Source organism: Saccopteryx bilineata, chromosome 4 (assembly GCF_036850765.1).
Source record: "Saccopteryx bilineata isolate mSacBil1 chromosome 4, mSacBil1_pri_phased_curated, whole genome shotgun sequence".
NCBI lineage: Eukaryota > Metazoa > Chordata > Mammalia > Chiroptera > Emballonuridae > Saccopteryx > Saccopteryx bilineata.
In genome coordinates this window covers 148,632,819-148,658,159 of record NC_089493.1, presented here as the reverse complement: position 1 = coordinate 148,658,159, position 25,341 = coordinate 148,632,819, and the positions used below count along the sequence as shown (strand labels likewise).

Below are 25,341 nucleotides of genomic sequence, written 5' to 3'. Positions count from 1 at the left end.
AGTTAACTGTCTTTTTTCTTTTCTTTTCTTTTCTTTTCTTTTCTTTTCTCTCCCTCCCCCTCTCTCCTCTCCCCTCTCCCCTCTTCTGTTCTCTCTCTTCTCTTCTCCTCTCTTCTCTCTTTTTCTTTTCTTTTCCAAGTGAGAGGAGGGGAGAGAGATAGACTTCCACATATACCCCAACTGGGATCCACCTGGCAACTCCCATCTAGGGCTGATGCTCTGCCCATTTGGGGCCACCTGAGGTGGAGGCTCCATGGAGTCATCCTCAGCTCCTGGGCCAATGTGCCCAAATTGAGCCATGACTCTGGGTGGGGAAGAGAGAGAGAGAAAAGCCGGACGGGAAGGGGAAGAGAAACACATGGTCACTTCTCTTGTGTGCCCTGACTAGGAATCGAACCTGGGGCTTCCTTACACTGGTCAATGTTCTACCACTGAGCCAACCTGCCAGGGCCTTTATACTTTATACATTTTTTTAGGGAGAGGGAGGAACAAACGGACAGACAGGAAGAGAGAGAAATGGGAAGCATGAATATTTCATTGAGGCTCCTTAGTTGTTCATTGATTGCTTGACTTAGTGAGCTATAGCTGAGCCCATGATCCCTTGCTCAAGCCAGTGACCTTGGGCTTCAAGCCAGCGACCTTTGGGCTCAAGCCATTGACCATGGGGTCGTGTCTGATCCCACATGCAAGCCGGTGATCCTGTGTTCAAGCCGGTGACCTCAGGGTTTCGAACCTGGGTCCTCAGCATCCCAGACCGATGCTCTGTCGACTGCTCCACCACCTGGTCAGGCACTCAGTAACATATTAAAGATTGGATTCTCGAAGCCATTTGATTACATCCCTCCTGTACACTGAAAAAAACTAGAAAATGAGATAAAACTTTATGATGTGATACTTTTATTATGTAGATCAGATCTTTTTTTTTTAATTTTAATTTTTTTATTTTTTTACAGGGACAGAAAGAGAGTCAGATAGAGGGATAGATAGGGACACAGACAGACAGAAACGGAGAGAGATGAGAAGCATCAATCATTAGTTTTTTGTTGTGACACCGTAGTTGTTCATTGATTGCTTTCTCATGTGCCATGACCGCGGGCCTTCAGCAAACTGAATCCCCCCCCCCCCCCCGAGCCAGTGACCGTAGATCAGATCTTATGTTTTGGTTACAGTGTAAATTAAATTTTGAAAGATAATTTGTCTAGTTTACAACACAATGTCAGCAATCCTGTTCCTCTGTATATGTGCGGTAGAAGAATAAACTTGTAGACATGCACTAGGAGCTAGGTAAACAATTCTATAGCTATATTGTTCATGATAATAAAACTTGGAAACAGTATCAATCAATATTCACTAACTGGAAAGTAAATAAAAAATAAACTGATATAGTCATACCATGGAATTCTCTGTCAATGGAGGATTAATGAACCTTAGATATAGATTTTTGAAACACGGATCTGTTTTAGAAAGAATGTTAAGTGCAAATTAGTCTAAAAAATACAGTATGCTTCCTTTTTTTTTTTTTTTAGTATGTTTCCATTTTCTATGGAATCAGATGTTTTTTTAAAATACACTGCTCACAGAATTTAGGGGATATTTTATAGCTTCATTAATTCATTTTGAAATATCCCCTTATTTTTATGAGCAGTATATATTTACTAAAATTAGGAATATAATTACATGTATAATACATATAACACATACACAGTTATGCTGCAGGTCATTAGTACCACCTCTACGTTCAAGGGCTGAATTGGGCACACAGTGAAAGGACACAAAGCAAAATTGGGAAAATTAAAGGCACAGGTGAAGTCTGGGAGAAGCCAGGCTTCCAAGACCCTCTCCCAGTAGAGTCAGAAAGGACTTGCTTATTTCTGTCAGCAGTGAGTTGTGACAGGTATGAAGTGTTATCTGCTAGGGAGGCATGTAGACACTCAGCAGGGTTTTTATTGGGAGCTGGTAATCTGGGCTGCCTCAGGCTTGGCACATACCCAGTTCTAAACTTCCAAAGGGAAAGCAGGCATTCAGGGTCCACCGTATTGTTTGTATACAGTTCAGGCATAGTGAGCCACTCACTCAGTTGTGGGAATGATGGGAACCTTTCTGAAATTCAAGTTAATCAAGGGCTAGCCTTGTAAGTAAACCTTTGATAGCAGTCAGGCCTGCTATATTAATTCTCTCTGCAAACAAAATATTACAGGTGCCAGCCTGTTAACTCAGTTGGTTAGAACGTCAACCTTAAATGCCAGGGCTGTGGGTTCTGTCTCCCGTCAGGGCACCTGTGGGAACTGGCCATCGAATGTACAACTAAACGGAAAAACAAATAAATGCTTCTCTTTCCCTCCCTCCCTCTTCCTCTAAAATTAATCAATTAAAAAAAATTATTAGCCCTGGCCAGTTGGCTCAGTGGTAGAGTGTTGGCCCGGTGTACAGATTTCCCAGGTTTGATCCCCGGTCAGGGCACACAAGAGAAGTGCCCATCTGCTCCCTGTGGAAGTATTTACATATATTATGCATAAAAATGTATTTAACATCTAATGTACTGTATAGGTAAAACTTTACTTCTAAGACAGGGGTCCCCAAACTTTTTACACAGGGGGCCAGTTCACTGTCCCTCAGACTGTTGGAGGGCCGGACTATAAAAAGAATTATGAATAAATCCCTATGCACACTGCACATATCTTATTTTAAAGTAAAAAAACAAAACGGGAACAAATACAATATTTAAAATAAAGAGAATAAGTAAATTTAAATCAACAAACTAAGCAGTATTTCAATGGGAACTATGGGCCTGCTTTTGGCTAATGAGGTGGTCAATGTGCTCCTCTCACTGACCACCAATGAAAGAGGTGCCCCTTCCGGAAGTGCGGCGGGGGCCGGATAAATGGCTGCAGGGGCCCGCAGTTTGGAGACCCCTGTTCTAGCTTGGTAAGGACCAGAAATAAGCAATAAATTGATGAGTTCTTAAACAAAATTGTAGCTGTCCTGGAGAAAGAAGTTTCTAAGCAGGAGCATGATGTGAAGACGCCCTTTTCCAGACACTGAGAGTAGAGATCAGTCTTCCAGGCATCAGGCAGGTTTAAAACAGTTACTTCTGACTTTGTGAAGTTGATGTTTCTGTTCAAGTAATATGACTTAACAAGCATATTGAGTGCCTATTATGACCAGGCACTATACATATATTAACTTAATTTTCACTACCCTGTTAGTAGATTATATCCTCATTTTACCGAGAAAGAGAACTAAAGCTGAGAGAGGTCAAAGAAGTATGCCCCAGTCAGTCAGTTAGTATTAGAACTGGGATTCAAGTCAGTAACTTACAAGGATTCCAGATTTATCTACATTAATAGATAGCTCCGACTGAGTACCTGCTGTGTGCCAGCTTCTGCCCTAAGCTTTGTTATGTCTATTATTCTTTTAGCAACGTACCATTGCACACCAGGTGTTATCTTCATTTTATGAATATATAAACTGAGGCGAGAGGGTTTAACTTGCCCAAGGTTATAAGTAAGTGGCAGAGGTGGGATTTGAACCCAAATTTTGAACTATTATGTTTTGAAAAATTATTTTATCCTCTCATTCATCACATTTTAGGGCTTAGTATATGCTGGTATTGGGATTTAAAATCACTTAAGACATGGACCTGACTTGTGGTGGCACAGTGGATAAAGCATCGACCTGGAACGCTGAGGTCACTGGTTCAAAACCCTGCACTTGTCTAGTCAAGGCACATAAGGGAGTTGATGTTTCCTACTCCTTCCCCCTTTCTCTCTCTCTCTCTCTCCTCTCTAAAATGAATGAATGAATGAATGAATGAATGAATGAATAGAAAAGACATGGGCCTGCCTCTTCGCTTCCAGTCTAGAGAAAGAAGTGCATTGGTGAATGCTGATTTAGACAGGTAACCTGGTGCAGACAAGCCTCTGGGGCTGGAAGGCTTGAGTGCAGGTCCTGGCTCTGCGATAGATTTGCTTTGGAAGCTGCAGTGAGTTAACCTTTTATGGCTCTTTTATTATTATCTTTAATCTTTAAAAGAAGGATAATGTTCAAGGGAAGATTAAATGAATACATAAAACATAATAGAGATTACACTATTAGGGAGTTTTTCTTTAAGAATAATAACATGATAGTGAAGTTCAGAAAAGGCATTCTACGTTTAATGAATTGCATGTACAAAAAGCAGCGGTGAGGCCCTGGCCGGTTGGCTCAGCGGTAGAGCGTCGGCCTAGCGTGCGGAGGACCCGGGTTCGATTCCTGGCCAGGGCACACAGGAGAAGCGCCCATTTGCTTCTCCACCCCTCCGCCGCGCTTTCCTCTCTGTCTCTCTCTTCCCCTCCCGCAGCCAAGGCTCCATTGGAGCAAAGATGGCCCGGGCGCTGGGGATGGCTCTGTGGCCTCTGCCTCAGGCGCTAGAGTGGCTCTGGTCGCAACATGGCGACGCCCAGGATGGGCAGAGCATCGCCCCCTGGTGGGCAGAGCTTCGCCCCATGGTGGGCGTGCCGGGTGGATCCCGGTCGGGCGCATGCGGGAGTCTGTCTGACTGTCTCTCCCTGTTTCCAGCTTCAGAAAAATGAAAAAAAAAAAACAAAAACAAACAAACAAACAAACAAACAAAAAGCAGCGGTGGAAACAAGGCACATTTCAGGAACTGCAGACAGTGAAGAAACAGATGCTGAGGTGGTGTAGGCCAGGCTGTTTTTAAAATAGTCTATGTAATATTTTAATGCTGTAGTTATATCAAAATCCTGAATTCTGTGGTTGAATATTTCAAACTTCTTTAAATTGTATCCATACTAGAAATAAGTGATGGTTATATTTGTGCCACTAGATGGTGGAGTTTTCAAATTTCAGTAGTTAATTAGCTTATTTTAAAATTTTTTTTGAAATATATTTGACACATAGCATTTGTGTAAATTTAAGATGTACAACTTGCTGATTTTATTTATTTATTGTGACAGAGTCAGATAGAGGGACAGATAGGGACAGACAGGCAGAAATGGAGATGAGAATCATCAATTTGTAGTTGTGGCACTTTAGTTATCATTGATTGCTTTCTCATATATGCCTTGACCCACGGGGCTACAGCAGAGGGAACGACCCCTTGCTCAAGCCAGCGACCTTGGGCATAAGCTAGTGACCATGGGCTTCAAGTCTATGACATTCAGGCTCAAGCCAGTGACCATGGGGTCATGTCTACAATCCCACACTTAAGCCAGTGACCCTGCGCTCAAGCTGGATGAGCCCGCCCTCAAGCTGGTGACTTCGGGGTTTCAAACCTAGGTCCTCTGCATCCCAGTCCAACACTCTATCCACTGTGCCACCACCTGGTCAGGCACAACATGCTGATTTAATATATTTAATATGATTGCCATTGTGATAATTAGCCCCTCTATTATGTTACATAATTCTTTTTCATGGTTGGAATAATTAAGTTCTAGTCTCTTAGCGAGTTTGATGATAATACAGATTGTTGTCTATGTTCACTATACTGTGCATTAGATCTCTAGGGCTTATATATTACTCACTGCAAGTTTATACACTTAAGCAACATCTGTCCTATACCCTTGACTCCTCATTCCCTGGTAACTGTTTTTATAAATTTGGCTTTTTTAGATTCCACATGTTAGTGAGATTACATAGAACTTGTCTTTTTTTTATTAATTTAAATTTTATTTTTTGATTTGAGAGAGAGATAGGAAAGGAGAGAGATTGAGGACAGTGAGAAACATCAACTCGTAGTTGCTTCACTTTAGTTGTATATTGATTGCTTCTCATACGTGCCTTGAGTTGGGTGTCTTAGGTTAAACCAGTGACCTTGGGCTCAAGCCAGCCACCTTGGGATCATATTGATGATCCCGTGCTCAAGCCAGAGATTCTCAGCATTCTGGGTAGATGCTTGACCCACTCAGTCAGGCAGTGCTTGTCTTTTCCTGTCCAGCTTATCTCACTTATCATGTCCGCAGCGTCCATCCGTGTGTTTTCTTAGCCTATTTTGAAATCTTTTGATATTTCAAATTGTAATTAAATATTTGCCTCCAGTAGAGATGAATAATTTTGTGTCAGATTAATTTATAATATACTGCTCACAAAAATTAGGGGATATTTTATAGCTTCATGTTTATTTTGAAATATCCCCTAATTTTTGTGAGCAGTATACTTAAGTTTGCTGCTTTTTTAAATTATATTTGGGAATTGCTTAAGATAGCAAAAATTACTTCTCTGACCTAATACTGATTGGGTGCGTTCATTAGATGATTTTGGAGTCACACTTTAAGTACATTTATTTCATATAATACCCTTCAGAAAGACACAGTGGTTGATAACTGGTGTAAATTATTTTTACTATGTGCAGTTAGTAGCATGGACCTCATTTGTTTTGCTCTCTCTGTCTTAAGAATAATTAATAATCTCATGCTTTACCTTTAGGTAGATAATAAATACTTCTATAGCTGATAGCAACCTGTTTTGATGTATAACCAGAGTTTTTGTGTCTGGGAGAGGAGGAGGAGTTGGGTTTAGAATAAGAAATGTGTGAAAGGTTTTCCAGTAAGACAAAGTATAAGCAGAAGGAGTTAACATAATTGGAACAAAAGAATTTTTTTTCACAGGTATATCCTTTACCAAATATAGGCTGTGGTCTACTTTTGCTCTAATTTTCAGCTAATATTTTCAATTAATGATTATTTGTTGAGAAGAGCCAGTGGCAGTTAGAGGTGCCACAGTATTGGTGCGGACATCCGCGGCTATGGAAGTGGACAGGCAGATCTGGGTCTGGATCAGGGGTAGTCAACCTTTTTATACCTACCACCCACTTTTGTATCTCTGTTAGTAGTAAAATTTTCTAACCGCCCACTGGTTCCACAGTAATGGTGATTTATAAAGTAGGGAAGTAACTTTACTTTATAAAATTTATAAAGCAGAGTTACAGCAAGTTAAAGCATATAATAGCAATTACTTACCAAGTACTTTGTCAGATTTTCGCTAAGTTTGGCAGAATAAATCTTTATAGAACAACTTACTATAGTTAAATCTGTCTTTTTATTTATACTTTGGTTGCTCCACTAGTGCCCACCATGAAAGCTGGAGTGCTCACTAGTGGGCGATAGGGACCAGGTTGACCAGCACTGATCTAGACTCTACAAGTTTTGTCATGTGGAGGGGAACAATTGTTTAGCCTGTTTCTTCCTGTAAAAGGCAGGGTAGTGACACTCGTCAGGCAGGCTTGTAGAGTTGGAGCTGATATTGTTATTAGGCTATGTTTATCATCTGTGTAGTTTGAGGCCTGGAATATATACCAGCCATTCTGTTTTAATTTTCAACTTTTGTATTCCCAGATTTAAAAAAAATACTGTATTTTAGCACATACATAAGTTTTCATTTTATAAGTAACTACCAGTGGCGAAGTTGTTAATGTTGGTAACAGTATATAGGGGAAAATACATTGAAATTTCCAATTAGATGCTAAGGGTAAGGGTTTCTTTTCTATTTTTTTAAATCCTGTTTTTACAAATCAGGTAATTAAACTGAATTAAAACCATGTTATAATTTTTTTTTTTTTAGCTATGACTTCACACCTATGGATTCTTCTGCAGTCTATGTGCTAAGCAGCATGGCTCGTCAGCGTCGTGCATCCCTGTCATGTGGAGGACCTGGAGGTCAAGATTTCGCGAGATCCGGGTTCAGTAAGAACTGTGGCTCCTCTGGCTCATCACAGCTCTCTTCTGGTTCTTTGTATGCGAAAGCTGTCAAAACCCACAGCTCAGGGACTGTGAGTGCCACATCTCCTAACAAGTGCAAAAGACCAATGAATGCCTTCATGCTTTTTGCCAAAAAATACAGAGTTGAATATACTCAGATGTATCCAGGGAAAGATAACAGGTAAACATCGTGATGATTCTTTTTTTCTTTTTAATATATTTTTTAAAGATTTTATGTATTCATTATAGAGAGGGGAGAGAGAGAAAGAGAGATTGGGGGGGGCAGGAAACGTCAACTCCCATATGTGCCTTCACCAGGCAAGCCCAGGGTTTCGAACCGGCAACCTCAGCATTTCCAGGTTGACGCTTTATCCACTGTGCCACCACAGGTCAGACATCATAGTGATGATTGTAATAATTGAGTAACACTTTGGTGTACTTCACAGGAACTGGGCCTGCTTTTGATACTGAGTTCTTTGATTTCTTAGGTTGACTATAAAAAGTTTAAGTGGAATTTTTAGTGTTATAATACCTGGAGGGATAAGTAGGTTACCTAAGTGGTAAGGATCTGCCTTCTAATATAGTATTAAATGTCATTTGTCTGTTAAAGGACACAGTTCTAACAACTGACAGTTCCATCTTGATTGAAAAGCCTTACAGAAAAGACTAGCACTTCCTTGAATCAGATTTCATTTAATAGTTGTGTCCTAGTATGCAATGTGCAGACATTGAGAATTTGCAATAACTGCCAGATTTGTCAGGACTAAACCTAGAGGTGTCCTCAGTAGAGCCCAGGGGTAAAAATGCACCCAGTCCTTCCTGTTCTGTTTGCCTTAATCCATCTCTTAAAGCCCTCTACTGCTCACGCCTTCTCAGACCAACCACGTCTCCATGGATGAAAATTACCTTCTTTCAGTCTTCCTAGTTCCCAGTCAAAACTACTGCTTCCTTTAGAAGTCCACATAAAATAATTATCCACATAAAATAATCAGGGCTGAATGTTAAGTGGCCCTAATTTTTATATACTATGTATCTATTTCTGAGATGTAATTAACATTAGTTTGAGGTATATAAATGACTCAATATTTGTATATATTGTAAAATGATCCCGATAAGTCTACTACTTAACATCCAATCACTATACATGCAGTTTTTTGTGTGTGATGAAAACTCTTTTAAGATCTACTCTCCTGGCAACTTTCAAATAAGCAATACAATATTATTAACTGTCCCTCTGTTGTAAGTTATATCCCCAGGACTTGGAAGTTGTACCTTTTGACCATCCTCACCTATTTTGTATCCCCCCCCCCCCATAACTGGTAACTGCCAGTTTGGTTTTGAGTTTAAGTAATTTACACTTAAAAAGAGAAGCTTCTTACATCAAATGCATCTCTGATTTAGGAATTGATACATATGTGAATATTTCTTGGTTTAACTGCTAAATGTGTCAACTGTTATGTGGTACCTTTAGAGACTACTATAAAACCCATTTTATGGCCCTGGCCGGTTGGCTCAGCGGTAGAGCGTCGGTCTGGTGTGCGGGGGACCCAGGTTCGATTCCTGGCCAAGGCACATAGGAGAAGCGCCCATTTGCTTCTCCACCCCCACCCCCTCCTTCCTCTCTGTCTTTCTCTTCCCCTCCCGCAGCCAAGGCTCCATTGGAGCAGAGATGGCCCGGGCGCTGGGGATGGCTCCTTGGCCTCTGCCCCAGGCACTGGAGTGGCTCTGGTCGCGGCAGAGCGACGCCCCGGAGGGGCAGAGCGTCGTCCCCTGGTGGGCGTGCCGGGTGGATCCTGGTCAGGCGTGTGCGGGAGTCTGACTGTCTCTCCCCATTTCCAGCTTCAGAAAAATACAAAAAAACCCCAAAACCCCCATTTTATTTTAATGAAGGCAGATAGAGTAGTGTTTGATTTACTGTGCAGGTCAGGAAGTTGACTGCATCAGTCTATTGGATTAAAGTATTACACAGCTGATTCCTTTTTTATCATAGCTGTTTTTCTAAAGCTCAGATGTGTGTCTCTAGCTTCCCTGTCAGTTATTGTAAAATCATTCCAGGACCTTTTGTTTTGTATGAGTGTCATGAAATGGTTAAAAGCTCCTCATGGAAGGAAGACGGTTTATGTCTACCCTTCCTGAATGAGACTGTTGTAGGTTTGGAAGCAAATTAACAAATACAGAAAATAACTTCAAATTTCTATCGTTTTGACTTCTTTCCCTTTGAATTTATCTAGTTTTCCCAAGTGATAAATGCAAAGACTGCCTAAGGTTTATTTGGTCTTAGGAGGTAAACAGTAAGGTATTCATTGTTAATGTGACATGTTCACCATGGTTGCATGAATGAAAAAAGACATCATAATTATTTGATATGTTATGGGCACAAACAGAAAGGAAGGATGTTTTTTAAAACAAGATGGATACTGCTGAACTATAAATAGTGTCTGCCTTAATGTCTTAAACATCTTTTAAAAACCACTGTATCAGGATAGATCCAGTGGTAATTTATCTTATACTTTTTTTTTTTTCTTTTTTTTCTGAAGCTGGAAACAGGGAGAGACAGTCAGACAGACTCCCGCATGCGCCCGACCGGGATCCACCCGGCACGCCCACCAGGGGGCGATGCTCTGCCCATCCTGGGCGTCGCCATGTTGCGACCAGAGCCACTCTAGCGCCTGAGGCAGAGGCCACAGAGCCATCCCCAGCGCCCGGGCCATCTTTGCTCCAATGGAGCCTTGGCTGCGGGAGGGGAAGAGAGAGACAGAGAGGAAGGCGCGGCGGAGGGGTGGAGAAGCAAATGGGTGCTTCTCCTGTGTGCCCTGGCCGGGAATCGAACCCGGGTCCTCCGCACGCTAGGCCGACGCTCTACCGCTGAGCCAACCGGCCAGGGCCAGATCCAGTGGTAATTTAAACTGGTGCTTTTAAATAGCTGGTCCACGGATGGCAGTTGAAAACCAGATTTAAACCATTTCTATGAAATATTTTTCTTTAAATCTGTGCTTTGTATAACATGTATTTTTTAGCTATTTTAGATACTGTTTGACAATAGGACATTTTGGTGCTGTTCCAAGAGTCTTGAACTGCCAAGATTATGATAAATGCACCATGTGATGGGACTTTACTGGAAATGACTACCATAGTTTTGACCTTTTTTCTCCTCTATGTTGGACGAGATTTTTGTCTTTTTTTTTTTTCCTTTTTATGATTCTTTCTGAAGTGGCAGCACTTGACATGAGTTTTAATGAAAATCTTGCCTTCACCATTGTGTAAATACTGATTTTTACAGAGCCATAAGTGTGATTCTGGGTGACAGGTGGAAGAAAATGAAGAACGAGGAGAGAAGGATATATACGTTAGAAGCAAAGGCTTTGGCTGAAGAACAAAAACGTTTAAATCCTGACTGTTGGAAGAGGAAAAGAACCAATTCAGTATGTTTTAACAAGTAGTTGGTTAATGTTATCTTTCCCCAAATTGTACTGGCTTGTTGGACTGATTGTTATACCTTTAAAGGTTGCTATGCTATTGCTTAGCCTTTTTGTACTTCAGAACCTAATGTTTTTATGCTGTAGGGTAAAGCTGGAGGCTTTCTTTTCTTCATTCAGTGCCATTTACTCTTTAAGCATGGCAGGCAGAAATACCAGACATGCTTAAGAATAGTGTTTGTCTGGAAATGTCGCAGTATAAAAATAATTTTGGAGTGTAGTATTTCTAGCTGGGTTCTCAATGGGTGTTAATTAACTCATTAATATCAAAGGAATTTTTTTCTGATTTTTGGGGTGGTATGTATGTCTCAACAGCCTTTTCTTAATTGGTAAGGGGTGATAAAAGGATTGGACATAGAGGGGTGTATTACCCAACCTTCACAGGGACTTCTGACATCTGTATAGAACTTCTAGATTAACATCTCTGGGAAGGAGAAGAAATAGAAAGGCCCATGGAGACTGGTAAAAAGTTTGCACCAAAATAATACTACCTTTAGAGGCTTGATTCTTAGAGCTTTTCCATTACTAGATTAGCATCTTTCTTTTAAGTTGTGTTCTTAGATTAAATACAAGAAAATGTCACATGATAGAACAGAATGAACTCAATTTGAATATCTAAAAATGAAGGGAAGATATGTTTGCAGCAGGAGGGCTGGCCAAAGAGGTCTGAAATTTTTCTGTTTATGCTTGTTTATGTATAGGAACTTAAGAGTTCATGTCTGTTCAAATTTTTCAAGATTTTCTTTTTAAAGAAATAGTAGTCTCGTTCCAATATAAAAGGGTGGCTGAATGGACGTATGAAGTTCTTGATTCCCTTAAGGATCAGTCTGCATCTCTTAGATCATTTCTCTCCATTTTCATACATTTTCTGAATGCTTCAGCCATCAGATATTAGTGAACCTTTGAGAAAGTGATGTTGATAAACATATGTCCTTTTTAGTTTTCATTGTTAGAGTTCCTGTCTACTGATTTGTCAGCATTCACTGGGTTTTACTTCTCTCTCTGCAGGGCTCACAGCAGCACTGAGGCAGGGCGTTTCTATTAGGCCTGCGTTTGCATAAACCTGGACTGTTGACGGAAAGACTGAAGAAGATCATGGTCTCACCATTTGTCCTGAATCTGTGTGACCATAAGATACTGATAGCATCAAGTCTTGAAATGATTTAATAATGAGTGAGGATTTGCTTTTTCATTAGAGCATTAAGTAAGCTAAAACTATCAACATTGTAAACCAAATTGCCTTATTTTCCTTCCAAATTTCACATATGTCTATCAGGTAATAATAGGCTTGAAAATGGATATCCTGTGGTGCTAAAGTACAATAGAAAGAGGAGAAGTGTATACATGTTTTATTTTCAATTGTACAAAAGGGGAATTTAAAAATATGTAACTGCTGTTTATACATTGGCTCCTTACTGCTTATTAATCTGTATTGTACACAGACGGAATGAAAGCTGGGCTTGGCCTTTCTTTGAGTGACCACCACACGGCTCAGCATCTGTGCCAAACACAGGAGCTCCGAGTCTGGCCAGTGCCAAGGGGCTACCAGAGCACGTGGCAGGTAGCTGGAGTGCGCGGCCCAGCCTCAGCCGCCTGCTACAGTTCCTCACGCATCCCGGGCCGAGGCACCAGGTGGCAGCACCCACCCATTCCTAGTGAGAGACCTGGCCCAGGCCACTGGGACGTTAATAGCATTGGGATCTAGTCACTGTAATGGTGCTATTAACACTTGATACCATTGTATTTTTACACTTTGTTCTGTATCTCCTCAGCCACATAGCTTAAATATCTTATTTTGTCATCATATCCTTATGGTGGGGGCAGACTGCACTTACTACAGTGCAACACTGGCACTTTACTTTTCCTGACTCTCAAATTAGAGCAAATCCATTGGCAAAACAGTTGCCTTTGCTCTGAGCTACAATCATGGCTTTCATGTTACTTACCAAGTGGAGTTTCTGGTTAGGAATCACAGCTGTAAAATTGATTTCAGTTCATTACACTTCATGATGTTGCCCCAAAATTTTGCACAGTATATTCTTGTATATTATTTCAAATAAAATGAAAAAAATTGTTTATCTCTGACTTCTGTTGATTTTGATTGAAAATTATGTATGACATGTCACAATAACAGGTTCAGGGATAGAAATTAAGTTGCTTGATGGGGTTTTAGGCATTAAGTTAGAAATAAAATGTTAACAGGGTGAGGGCAATAGAAAAAGACCTGTTATCTGCTATTTATTAGAATATTTGTAAAGTAAAACTTGTTTTTATTTTTAATTTGGCATCTCTGTTACGAAGTTAAACAGCCCCAAAGCTGCTTTTAATAAATGCCACACCGTGCCGAGACAGCCTTGCCCTGTCTTTATTACAGACAGTGTGTTTGACAGACATTCAGCCAGAACATTCAGCTGCACATCTTTGCTTTGGGATCTGACTGTGGTTTGCATACTTTGTTCATATTAGAAACACTTGAGGATGCTTTTGACTTTATTTAAAGAATTAATTTTTTTATTTTAGAGGAGAGGTGGGTGGGTGGAGAGAGAAAAGGGGAGTAGTGGGAAACATCAGCTTGTAGTAGTTGCTTCCTGTATGTGCCTTGACTGGGCAAGCCCAGGGTTTCAAACTGGTGACCTCACTGGTTGAGATTGATCCTTGACCCACTGTACCACCACAGGCCAGGCAGAGGGTGCTTTTTAAAAATACTACTGCCTGGCTCCTACCCCAGGTGTGTTGATATGGGGTACATAATAGGGTTGTTTAAAGCTTCCACTACTGATTCTAATGTACAACCAGATGTGGAAACCACTGGGCTACATACCTAATGAGAAAAAAAAGGTGGTTGGAGGAAGCAGGGCACTGACTAACTTGACACATACCTTCAAAAGCATGGAGACCTAGTGTGCGCTACCTGCAGGGACTCGGGCTGGGAAAGAGAGCAGCTAGCCTTGTAGAGGCCGGAAAAGGAGAAGAGCTGATTATTTTTCTGGGAAATCAGGTCCTGGAATTGAAGGTGGAGGTGATTTTTGACATTTTATGCTACTTAAGCAAAAGGGCTAAAACAGGAAAAGATCAATAGGGCATACAGAAAAGTTGATAATATTCTTAAAATACATAGTAAATGGTATCTTTTAGAGTATGTGTCACTTAGTTTAACCGTCACCCCTGAATGTGTTAGCACAGAGTGGAGATGAAGAAATTCTTCACATAGTTACTGAAGAGCAGACATAGCTTTTTGAAGCAGTTGAACCATTATGGGATAAACTGGTGCAAATTCTTTGCCTTCTCTACTTCTTACTGATTGAACATAAGCTTCCAGGGCTCCCCTGAAAACCAAAATGAAAACAATGTTAAAAAAATTACATAAATAAAACAGCTTAGAGGGTGTCAATACTTTTAAAGCCCGTTTCTGGAACTGCTCTGCCCAGTCCCAGAAACTAAGTGACCACAGCCTTCAAACGTTTATTGGTAATGTTGCTGTGCTTGAGCCACAGAACCCCATCTCAGTCTGCATTGTACTTAGTGCTCTAACAATACCATCAGGCTCTCTGCCCTCTGAGATTGTTCTCAATTTTCCTTTCCCGTTTCCCCCTTGGACTTCTGAAAAGCCACATGCAGCTCATGGCTGTTCAGAGCTCACGCCTGGGCAGGTCTGCTCGGAGCATGGGGCTGGGGCCCTTGGTGTACATGGTATCGCCAGTAGGAGCACCGTACTCATTACTTGATGGAACATGAACCCGCAAAGCGAGTTGCTCTTGCGCTCAAATTTTTGACAAATGATAGTATGATGAGGCAGCCTGAATTTAGTCAAGGGTATGGGATACCAGCAGCTATTTATGGTTACAATGTTCTCTGAACTAGATCAAGGGGTTAGCAAACTGCCCATAGACCTAATCCAGCTCATGCACTTTGGTTTCTTTTTTTTTTTTTTTTTTTTTTTTTTTTTTTTTTTTTTAAGAGAGGAGAGAGACAGAGAGAGAGAAGGGGGGAGGAGCTGGAAGCATCAACTCCCATATGTGCCTTGACCAGGCAGGCCCAGGGTTTCGAACCGGCGACCTCAGCATTTCCAGGTCGACGCTTTATCCACTGCGCCACCACAGGTCAGGCCTGCACTTTGGTTTCTATATTGTCTCTGGTGGCGTTTACACTACAGTGACAGACTGAATTGGCAGGCAGAAGTCACATGGCACGCAAAGCCAGAAATATTTAGTATCTGGCCCTTCACAGTAAGTTTTCAATCCTTAAATGAGATGATCTGTTTAAATGTTAGATCATATTTAAGTGGAGCCAAAATAATGGTTAAAAGATATTTTTATTATTACTGGTCTATTTAAGTCCCAGATACAACACATTTTTATCATAATTTTTAAAAAAATACTAATACTTTAGCTCACATACTCAGTTTTAGTTTCCCTCTAATTCTTAACTGGTAGTTTTGCTCCCAAACCTTGAAAATAGTGTTAATCCTTGCTCAGGGTTGTTCACTGTTTCCCTTTAACTGGGGACACACCTGCTGGAGCTGTCCAGCTCGACACTCACTCGCAGTGCCCCTCCAGCCCCACCACTGACGCTCACAGCCTAGGCTACTACAAAAGTAATCACTCCTCTATTTCCAGCCCTGACCTCCCTCCTGGTTTGTTGCTAACTGCATTCTGGGTATTTACCTGAGTTTTTCCAGGTATCCCTCAAACTTACCTGTCAGACTTAGTGTAGTGCAAACCCACAGAATGGATATACTATGAATAAAACCCAACCTAGTGCACACCATGTGCTTGGTTCAGGTGACAGTGATGTGTCAGTGCAGGTTTACTGACTGTAGTAAATGGACGTCTGCTGGGGATGTTGATAATGGGGGAGGCTGTGCCTCTGGGGGCAGGGGTTGTATGGGAAATCTCTGTACTTTTGCAAATTTGCTGAATCTAAATTTGCTCTAAAAAATGAGTTCTGCCAAAAAACAAATGAAACGGACGAGGAAAAAAACCACCTCTGGGCTGTTCTGTGCACCTTTCCCTGTTTGAACAAAGGCACCATCATCTCTAAAAGCTCTCCTTCAGTGCTTCACTGAATCAGTTACCAAGTCCTACTAATTTGTCTTCTGTATTTCCACATCCAGTCCCACCTCCCCCCTTTGCTTCAGTCTGAGTCCTGCCATTATGTGCCCTCATTACTGCTGTGGCATTGCAGATGCTAGCCATCCTGGCGCCCTCATCTCCACACTAGTGGACCTGCCACACTAGCCAGAGCCATCTGCCTGCAGTCCATCACTGGCCATGCCCCAGACCCATTAGGACAATGGGTAAACTCACCCCCAACCCTGTCTTTGCTACTGCTGAGTTCTAGACAGTTCGCTGTGGCCTAAAAGGGCTCTCAAATCCTTAGTTTCTATTGTTTGTGTTAACCAATACATGCATAGCAGCTTTCCCCATTGTGGCTCCAACTCCAACCCCAATGCCCAGCAGGGAGAGGTCAGAGGGTATGCAAACATGATTGCATAGAGATGTCCGTGCCTAACAAGGTAGGGCTGTACTACAAAAGGGCCGTTTCTCTTCTACCTCCCTTTCTTGCTTTCTTCCTTGTAGAGCTCTTATTTAGGACCCAGCTCAAATGCACTGTTTTTGAGAAAGCCTTTCCTAACTCCAGGCATCAACAGCCCTGGCTTAGCAAAATCCCAGCGTTTGGGATCCCCGAAGGCTGGCTCTATGCAGTGTTCACACGATGTAGAGGACTGGCTACCCTGTTTAAGCAGCCTAGCAGTGTATCAGGCTCACCCTCCTCCCCCAATCCATGCAGTATGGTCTGGCTACATTTGAGATGATTTGCTCATCTGCAAGATGGAAATAATATGTTCATGATACAGTTAGGAGAATTAAAAGATAACACTCTGAAGCACTAGCTCTCTTGCAGGTACAACTATGAACCTAATAAAGCACTTACACTGTCTCCCCAGCACCCTTCCCAGGATACCTCAGGAACTGAGCAAAACATTTACACTTCTACTGGATGAGCCTGTTGCTGGTCAGTTTCCCCTTAAGACTTAACTTTGAAGGCTGGGGCTGTTTTCTTTATTGATGTAACCCTAGGACTGAGTGCTTGATAAATGCATGAGGAATGAATAAAAAAATGAGTTAGAAATACAGGAAGAACTGTGATGAAAAGGCAGAAGTTCAGGAGAGGAAAGGAGAAGCTAATGGTGGCGCCCTCTAGAGAAGCAAAGGCGTGCGCAAGGCGGTTTAATGCTCTCGGAGAAGACTGTTTTGTGAGATGCCTTAGTTCATGTCAGAGCTGAGCCTTAATGACGCTATTTCTTTATGAAAAAGGACTTGCTTTTAGTAACTTTTCAAGTTGCTATGGCATCCTGCTTGGGCAATCGCCCCACTCCCAAAATGCAGTCCCTGAAGACTTGTACACAGTAGAAAAATGCTCAAGGGCCCAACTGTCTTTGAGACAACAAGATGTATCAAGCTAAGAAATCAGTGCACTGAAATTCTCAGAAACTGTAATCATTCTGTAATGAGTGGATTAGATCCATTTTATCTAATACAAAAATCAACCTAGCTTCATTTGCATTTAAAAGGATAAGACATGAACTATACACAAAATGTAAAAGAAAGTTCAGAAATCAATTTGGTTAGTTTTTTTGGTAGTTGTCAAAAACACTATTAGAGCCATGTAAAGAATAAAAGATTAAAGCTACCCTCCCACATAAAATCAGAGCAAGATTTTCAAGCAAATATTAAATTACTTCATTTGCTTGAACAAAACATCAGCTTTCTTGAAAGTCAGGCTAGGCATTATGTAAGAATTAGTCCCAACTCTGGTTTGTAATCATAATAGATCATTAGTTACCCTTCCTGAAAAGAATTAGTATAGGAACTGTGCAAACAATTAAGAGAGGAATTACTTGTAACATGGCAATGCTGTTCAATATGATATAAACTAGCCACGTGGAGGCTTTTATGGAATACAAAATTGTTTTTTGTCAAGCATTCTATAGAAGTGTACTTAGTACTGAAATACACACATGACTTCAAGATCTGCCATGTGCCTTCAGGGCCAGGTGAACCCCTGCTTTCTCTGGCTCCATCCTCCCTTTTGGTCTTATCTCGGGCAAATAGTTTCCTGAACTAGTGGGTATCTAGTGCCACAGGGACACCAGGAGAGACTGAATATGACATTCCATCTATAGGACCTGAAGTGCAGGAGCTGAGGGAATGCTTCTTAGCTCTGGGCCCTGGACAAGGCAGAAGGGCAAGGGGCCCACGGATGCATCTGGCACCCAGAACTGTACAATAACTGCAGAGATAAAAAATACCAATAGGACAATAATATCTGGACACATTTTTGACATCGTATAGGTGATCTAACTAGACTAAGGGAAAAGTGAGGGAGAAGCGGGTCACAGTAAGAAGACTAAATGGGCCTACCTGCCCAGGTGGTGGTACAGTGGATAGAGTGTCAACCTGGGAAGCTGAGGACCCAGGTTTGAAACCTCAAGGTTGCTGGCTTGAGCACAAGCTCACCAGCTTGAGCATAGGGTCGCCAGCTTGAGCGCGGGGTCATAGACATGACCACATGGTCACTGGCTTGAGCTCAAGATCTCTCACTTGAGCGAGGGGTCACTGGCTCAGCTGGAGGCCCCCAGTCAAGGCACATATGAGAAGCAATCAGTGAGCAACTAAAATGACACAGCTCTGAGTTGTTGCTTCTCATCTTTCTCCCTTCCTGCCTGTCCCTCTCTGTCTCTGTCTCAAAAAACAAAAAACAAAAAACTAAATGGGCTGGAGATCAATCCTACCACTTCTGCAGAGCTCGAGAAATCTTTTCACCAAACAGTCTTCATCTTTACTGAAAACACAGCTTTTAGAGGCCCGCAGGTCTCCCGGGCAGTCTCTGCCCCGAGAGCGCCCAGGGCAGGGCACTGCTGCTGGGCACAGAGAGGGTGCGGTCCCCCCCCTTTGGCCCCGGGAGTCAGGGCATACTCAAATTTTAAAGTTAACTTGGCAAGTATCCATTTAGATAACGCTAGAGAAACATCTGCTGTCGAAAGGGACAGAAAGGAAGCTCTGGAGAAACCTGTGGTGTCACAGGAGACACGAGGCAGGCAGAGTTCCCTTTCGCCACTTGTTCAGGAGCAGGAGGCTCGCCACCCTCAGGCTGCCCTGTTTCATGACAACCTAACACACTGCCTGGGAGGAACAGGAGGGTATATGGCAAGCTTTGCCCCCAGAGCCAAACAAACTTACTGACCTTTAAAGAGCAACACTCACCCTGGGTTTATCTCCAGGGGAAGAAACTCGCCCCATGTGCAGGGACAGAGCCAGCTGCAGTAACAGCTAAGAGACAAAATGCTCCAGGACAAAGCTCTGCCTCGTCCACAGCCTGGGCCCAGCAGGCGCAGGGCTCGGAATGCTGCAGGGAGGGCTTGGTTTGTAGCTCAGAGCACAAGACTCTGCTAGCACATGTGTGGGTTAGAGCTTGTTTAAAAAGCATGACATTATTTTTTAGCATGATTTTCAGTTGCTAAATATAGGCTTAGCAACAGTGCTTCTGATGAAATCACCCAGGAGGCATGTTTAAAGAGAATTAAAGGAAAAGGATTTGTGATGTGTCCACAGCAGTCAACTGTTGTGGGTGAAATTCCAACTGGTTAAGAAGACAAAACTGATCCCTGTTCAATGAACTGAATTCTAAATACTCTTCTATTCCCAAATGGGCTGCAGGTGAGCAAGTCTTTGAGACTCAGAACAAAAAATGCCCGGACACTGCCGAGTCCTGAGTTAGACTGGGCCCAGAAGCCTTCTTTGAGGTGGTTGGAGCCAGTGTCAGGGCTGGGGAGGCTGGCCCAGCACCCTCCCAATTCTCGGTCAGATGCTCATGGCTGAGAAGAGTACAGATAAGCAAGTACAGAAGAGCAGGGCCCAAACTAATGTACTTTCCCCTCAGAGGTGCAGAGGCTGAGGGATTCAGGCAGGCTCAAGACACCACACCTGAGGTCTCAGCGCCCTCCCTGAGGCTGGTCCCGTGTCCCTCACTGGCCTCCGACAGTACCCTCCCTGGTGGACCTGTCACCTGGCACCGGGCCCGGCTCAGCCCTGGCTGTGCTGCAGAACTGACCAGGCAGCTGTAAGGAACCGGAGGCCAGGTTCCGCTCTAGAGTCTCAGCCAGTCAGGGTGTGGCCTGCACACCAGGGTTTTCAAAGCTCTGTGAGTGTGCAACTTGGTTGACAGCACATCACCACATATCCTTTAGGTAACCCAACTCATCACCTGCTCTCAGGCTCCAGAAAGCCTGCTGGGTGCGATCCCCAGAGCGACATTGTTGGGATCTGGGAGACCTGAGAATGGTTTCCAGAGCTGTTGATTTGGAGGAGAAATGTGACAAAGAGCTGAATGATGACCTAAAGGTTTTCTCACTTGCTGAATAAATGACAGTGACACTTTATCCAAGACAAGGAGTCTAGAAGAATAAGCAGATTTGAAAGGAAAGATGATTTGATTTTTGGGGAACTTTGAGGGGCAACAGAAGACAGCAAGCTTACTGGCCCGGTCTTAGGCAATCAAGGTGAGACAGACCTGGGAGCCATGGGACAGAGGACAGCACGAGACAAGGGTCCGGACAAGCTCACTTGGAGACCCAAGGACAGACGGAATGTTAAAGAAAAAAAAAAAAAAGAAAATGAGCCAGGAATAAGCTGTGAGAAATTATGGCATTTCAGAGCAGACAGAAGACAATTCAGCAAATGAGATAGAGGAAAAAAGTGGCAAGAAAAGTTAGAACACAAAGAGGTGGATCCTGACCAGTTGGCTCAGCAGTTGTTCAGAGCATCCGCCTGGCATGTGGAAGTCCTGGGTTCAATTCCTGGCCAGACCATACAGGAGAAGCGCCCATCTGCTTCTCTACCCTTCGTCCTCCCCCTTTCTCTTTCTCTCTCTTCCCTTTGCCAGCCATGGCTCCAATGGCTTGAGCAAGTTGCCTCCCTCGCCCCCCAGATGCTGAGTATGGCTCCACGATCTAGTCTCAGGTGCTGAAATAGCAACAGAGCAGCAGCCCCAGTGAGCAGAGCATCGCCCCCTAGTGGACTTGCCACGTGGATTCTGGTTGGAGTGCATGTGGGAGTCTGTCTCTCTGCCTCCTGAATAGAGAGAGAAAGAGAGAGAGAGAGAAGGGAGGAAGGGAGGGAGGGCAGAAGGAAGGAAAGGAAGGAAAGAAGGAGGGAAGGAAAGGAGGGAGGGAGGGAAGGAGAGAGGGAGAGAGAAAGAGAAAGAAAGAAAAAGAAAGAAAAAGAAAGAAGAAAGAAAGAAAAGAAAAGGAAAGGAAAGGAAAGGAAAGGAAAGGAAAGAAAAGAGAAAAGAAAAGAAAAGAAAGATAGACGACAGATATGGCTGTGGTGCCATGCAAGCTCAGAGAAGGCAGGGTTGCATCTCAGTCTGCTGTGTCCTCAGGCCTGGCACCAAGTCAGCGTCAATAAAGAAGCCAGTCAGTCAGTCAGTGGGGGAGCAGTTTCAAGAAGGAGGTGGTCAACTCCAGCTAAGCTGCAGAGGGTAAGAGCGGGATGCTTGGACGTGGTGCTAAGAGGCCTCTGGAGACTGTGGTGAAGACATTTTGGAGAGTGATGATGGAAGACAAGGCTTGCTATGTGATATAGCGAGTGACAGTGAAAGCCTCCTGCCCGGGGGAGGAGACACAGGGAAGACGCTGCACTGGCAGCACGCGCGCGCGGAAACACAGTGAGTACACAGAGGAGTGGGCATCTAGGCAGCTGCTGGCTCGCCCTTGTTTCCTACCAGTAACGAAACCAGGTTTGAGTCGGTTTAACAGTGGACCAGAGGGCAGTTAACCGCCCAGCTGAGACTGGCTCTCAAAACCGCAAGTGCACAGTTCTTAGGCTGCCTCAGGCGTGGGCGAGCACACAGGGACATAAAGATTTGGACACGAAGGGACCGGAAAGCAATACTGGTGCCCAACTGGGCGGCTGGCCACACTCCCCGCCGTGAGCCCTGCAGTAATGCGACCAGAGGCCAGAGGGCGCCACCACACGTGCCGTCCACAGGCCCGCTTCTTCCTCTTCCCCCGCGGCTCCCACTCTCCCTGCGCTTCTGAGAACATACAGGTGCACCTGGAGCACACGGCTTTACCTGATGAGGAGGAGCCTGTCCTTCTCCGACGGATGATCATCCAGCCACTGGGAGAAGCGCGCATGGGACCACTCTGCCCTCTGCAGGGTTGAGACACAATTAGAGACGTGCACACAGTTCTTCAGTGAATGGCAGCAAGCGCTGGTTCAAAACGTGCTCCTGACGTGAAACACCTCCCACACCAACTAGCCCTCCGGTGGGCACAGCCCTTGGGTGGGCACCTTCCTAACTTCCAAGGAGCCTGTGGATTTGCCAATTGAAGTTGGGTCAGCACAGGAAATGGGGCCTCTATCAGAGAAGCTTTATGAACATAAATCACTTGTGTTCTTACTTAGAGGGATCATTCTAGATTCTTCAGGTAATTCTCACACTACAGGGCAGTGGGAATTTTCCTTCCTTAATGATTCACTGCTAAGACAGAAATCCATGACAAAACAGGACAAAGAGAAGGCCAGCAATGCATTCAGTCAATGCTTCCCTGTATTACCTGGAAGGGAGATTTCAGCTCCGCAGGCGCTCTCGTAAACAAAAACTGAATAATGATGCTGAAAGGAATAATGTCTCCCAGTGCAGGACTACTGGCCACATGTTCACTTGTCTGGAAGAGCAGTGGTCTGAAAGAGGAAAAGCAGAAGTCACTGTGTACTGTTCACCAGTAAAAGAGGTAAGTTGCTGGAAAAACCATAATAGTATATTGATACAACAGCATAGGAGTGTAACAGCACAAAAGATGAACAAACAATAGCTTCTTCCTGAACTGGCCAATTTTTAACCACTTTCTAACCCCTCATTCAGCCTGGGCACAGACATTGCCCTTCAGCTCTCTCCTTGACCCCCGGCTCACTGGCAGATGGGTCTCCTTTTCCTTCCTAGTGACTCAGCAAAAATCTCCTCTTAGAGCTCATCAACTAGACACACAGTAAAGCCTTCAGGAAGTTATAACTAACAAATTATCTTCATCAAAACTTTGTTTTCATTTTAAATAAACTCCTTCTTTGGGTTATAATCTAAAGTGAGTCAATTCAAATATTTTCTATACAACTTTTCAAAGGGCGATTATGTCTTTGTAGATACAAAGCTATTCCTTTGCAGAACAGTCCATCAAAGATTTATGCCAGCTCCCGTCTAGTGCAGTGCCTGTCTGGGGGCGCCACCCACCACTCCATGGGAGCACGCACGCAAGCCTGCCCAACTGTCAGTCACCTACCACCTTGTCAAAAGGCTGGCAAGAACAAAGACAAACTCTTATTGACCTGTCGTTGGCATTGGGCTCTGATGGACAACAGGTGATTAGAGGCACAGCTGGAGAGGCTGAATCTCAAGGGGTAAGATGGCAGTTACACCTCCTGACAGAGCAGCAGTGATGCTGCACGATGGGACACAGCCTGCATCACAGGCTGTCCTCGCCCATTGCAATCACTCGTCGACACTGGAGGCCTGCACAGGCCAGAGGTGGCGTCTGCCTCACACTGGTGTCAACTCAGGAGTGCTCTCAACAGACAGGTGGTTCTTGTAGCATCCAGAATATTATTAGAAAGAATGTCTTTATATTAACTATTTTATAAAATCTACCTCTGATAAGATTTTTCTAATTTCAACTGATAAATATCAAATATTTATCAAAAAATGATTAAAAAATAACATTTATCAGTAATTTATTTTACTTAGTTATTGTTAAAACAGTTCATTTGCATTGTCTACAGTTCATTTGCTTGGCATACAGACATCACAGGTTTGATCCCGGGTCAGGGCACACATAAGAAGCAACCATTTCTTTGCTTCTACTTCTTCTCCCCCTTCTCTCTATCTTCCCTTCTTTTTTTTTTTTTAATTTTTTTTAAAAATTTATTTATTCATTTTAGAGAGGAGAGAGAGAGAGGGAGAGAGAGAGAGAAGAGAGAGAAGGGGGGGAGGAGCTGGAAGCATCAACTCCCATATGTGCCTTGACCAGGCAAGCCCAGGGCTTCGAACCGGCGACCTCAGCATTTCCAGGTCGACGCTTTATCCACTGCACCACCACAGGTCAGGCTCTATCTTCCCTTCTTGCAGCCAGTGACTTGACTGGTTGGAGCTTGGCCCCAGGTGCTGAGGAGAGCTCGGCTGATTTGAGCATTGGCCCCAGACAGGGGCTGCTGGATGGATCCTGGTCAGGGCACATGTGGGGGACTTTCTCTATCTCCCCTCCTCTCACTTAAAAAAAACTACAACTAAACTATAGAACAACCATCATTCAGAGCCACCTGAAATCTAGCTCAAAAGAAGTCATGTAACTAAGGATATACAGAAGAAGCCACAGCCAGACTGGTAGGAAGGGCAGAAAAGTAGAATGGAGTGGTCCCATACAACCTATGGTGGTTAAAAATTGGGAGGGGTATCTCAGCTGCCTAGGCCCCAGCCCCACACCAGATCTGCCAGTCCAGGGGTCAGGGGCCAGGAAGAGAAGTCCCCATAATATCTGGATGTAAAAACCAGCAGGGAGGCCCTGGCCGGTTGGCTCAGCGGTAGAGCGTCAGCCTGGCGTGCAGGAGTCCCGGATTTAATTCCCGGCCAGAGCACACAGGAGAGGTGCCCATCTGCTTCTCCACTCCTCCCCCTGTCCTTCCTCTCTGTCTCTCTCTTCCTCTCCCGCAGCCGAGGCTCCATTGGAATAAAAGATGGCCCAGGCACTGGGGATGGCTCTGTGGCCTCTGCCTCAGGCGCTAGAATGGCTCTGGATGCAACAGAGCGACCCCCCAGAGGGGCAGAACATCGCACCCTGGTGGGCATGCCGGGTGCATGCAGGAGTCTTTCTGACTGCCTCCCCATTTCCAGCTTCGGAAAAATGAAAAAAACAAAAACAAACAAAAAAAACCCCAGCAGGGATTGCGGCCGAGAAGGAAACCTATTGGAGTCTCAGGCTTTCCTCTTAACCGGCCTGTGCACTTACTTGGACTTATTTGCTCTGACCTCCAGTGCTGAAAAACAGCTTTTTCCCAGACAAAAGTGCTGGCAGAGGCCATTGCTCCTTCACTGCGTCCTCCCCACCTGAGCAGGCA

General features: G+C 43.7%; 2 protein-coding genes across 4 annotated transcripts in view; one reads left to right on the top strand and one right to left on the bottom strand.

Annotated features, from left to right (window-relative positions):
* HBP1 (HMG-box transcription factor 1) overlaps positions 1–13,255 on the top strand; it is a 41,544-nt gene extending 28,289 nt beyond the window's left edge. For both annotated transcript variants that reach the window (XM_066272213.1, XM_066272214.1), the window contains exons 9-11: positions 7,558–7,875; positions 10,975–11,116; positions 12,179–13,255. In XM_066272213.1, coding sequence (XP_066128310.1) covers positions 7,558–7,875; positions 10,975–11,116; positions 12,179–12,196 — 478 coding nt within the window. In that variant the 3' untranslated portion in view covers positions 12,197–13,255. The remainder of the gene's footprint in view (positions 1–7,557; positions 7,876–10,974; positions 11,117–12,178) is intronic.
* Positions 12,371–25,341, bottom strand: part of COG5 (component of oligomeric golgi complex 5) — a 484,934-nt gene continuing 471,963 nt past the window's right edge. For both annotated transcript variants that reach the window (XM_066272211.1, XM_066272212.1), the window contains 3 exons: positions 22,794–22,920; positions 22,307–22,386; positions 12,371–14,496 (listed from right to left, as the gene is read on the bottom strand). In XM_066272211.1, coding sequence (XP_066128308.1) covers positions 14,382–14,496; positions 22,307–22,386; positions 22,794–22,920 — 322 coding nt within the window. In that variant the 3' untranslated portion in view covers positions 12,371–14,381. The remainder of the gene's footprint in view (positions 14,497–22,306; positions 22,387–22,793; positions 22,921–25,341) is intronic.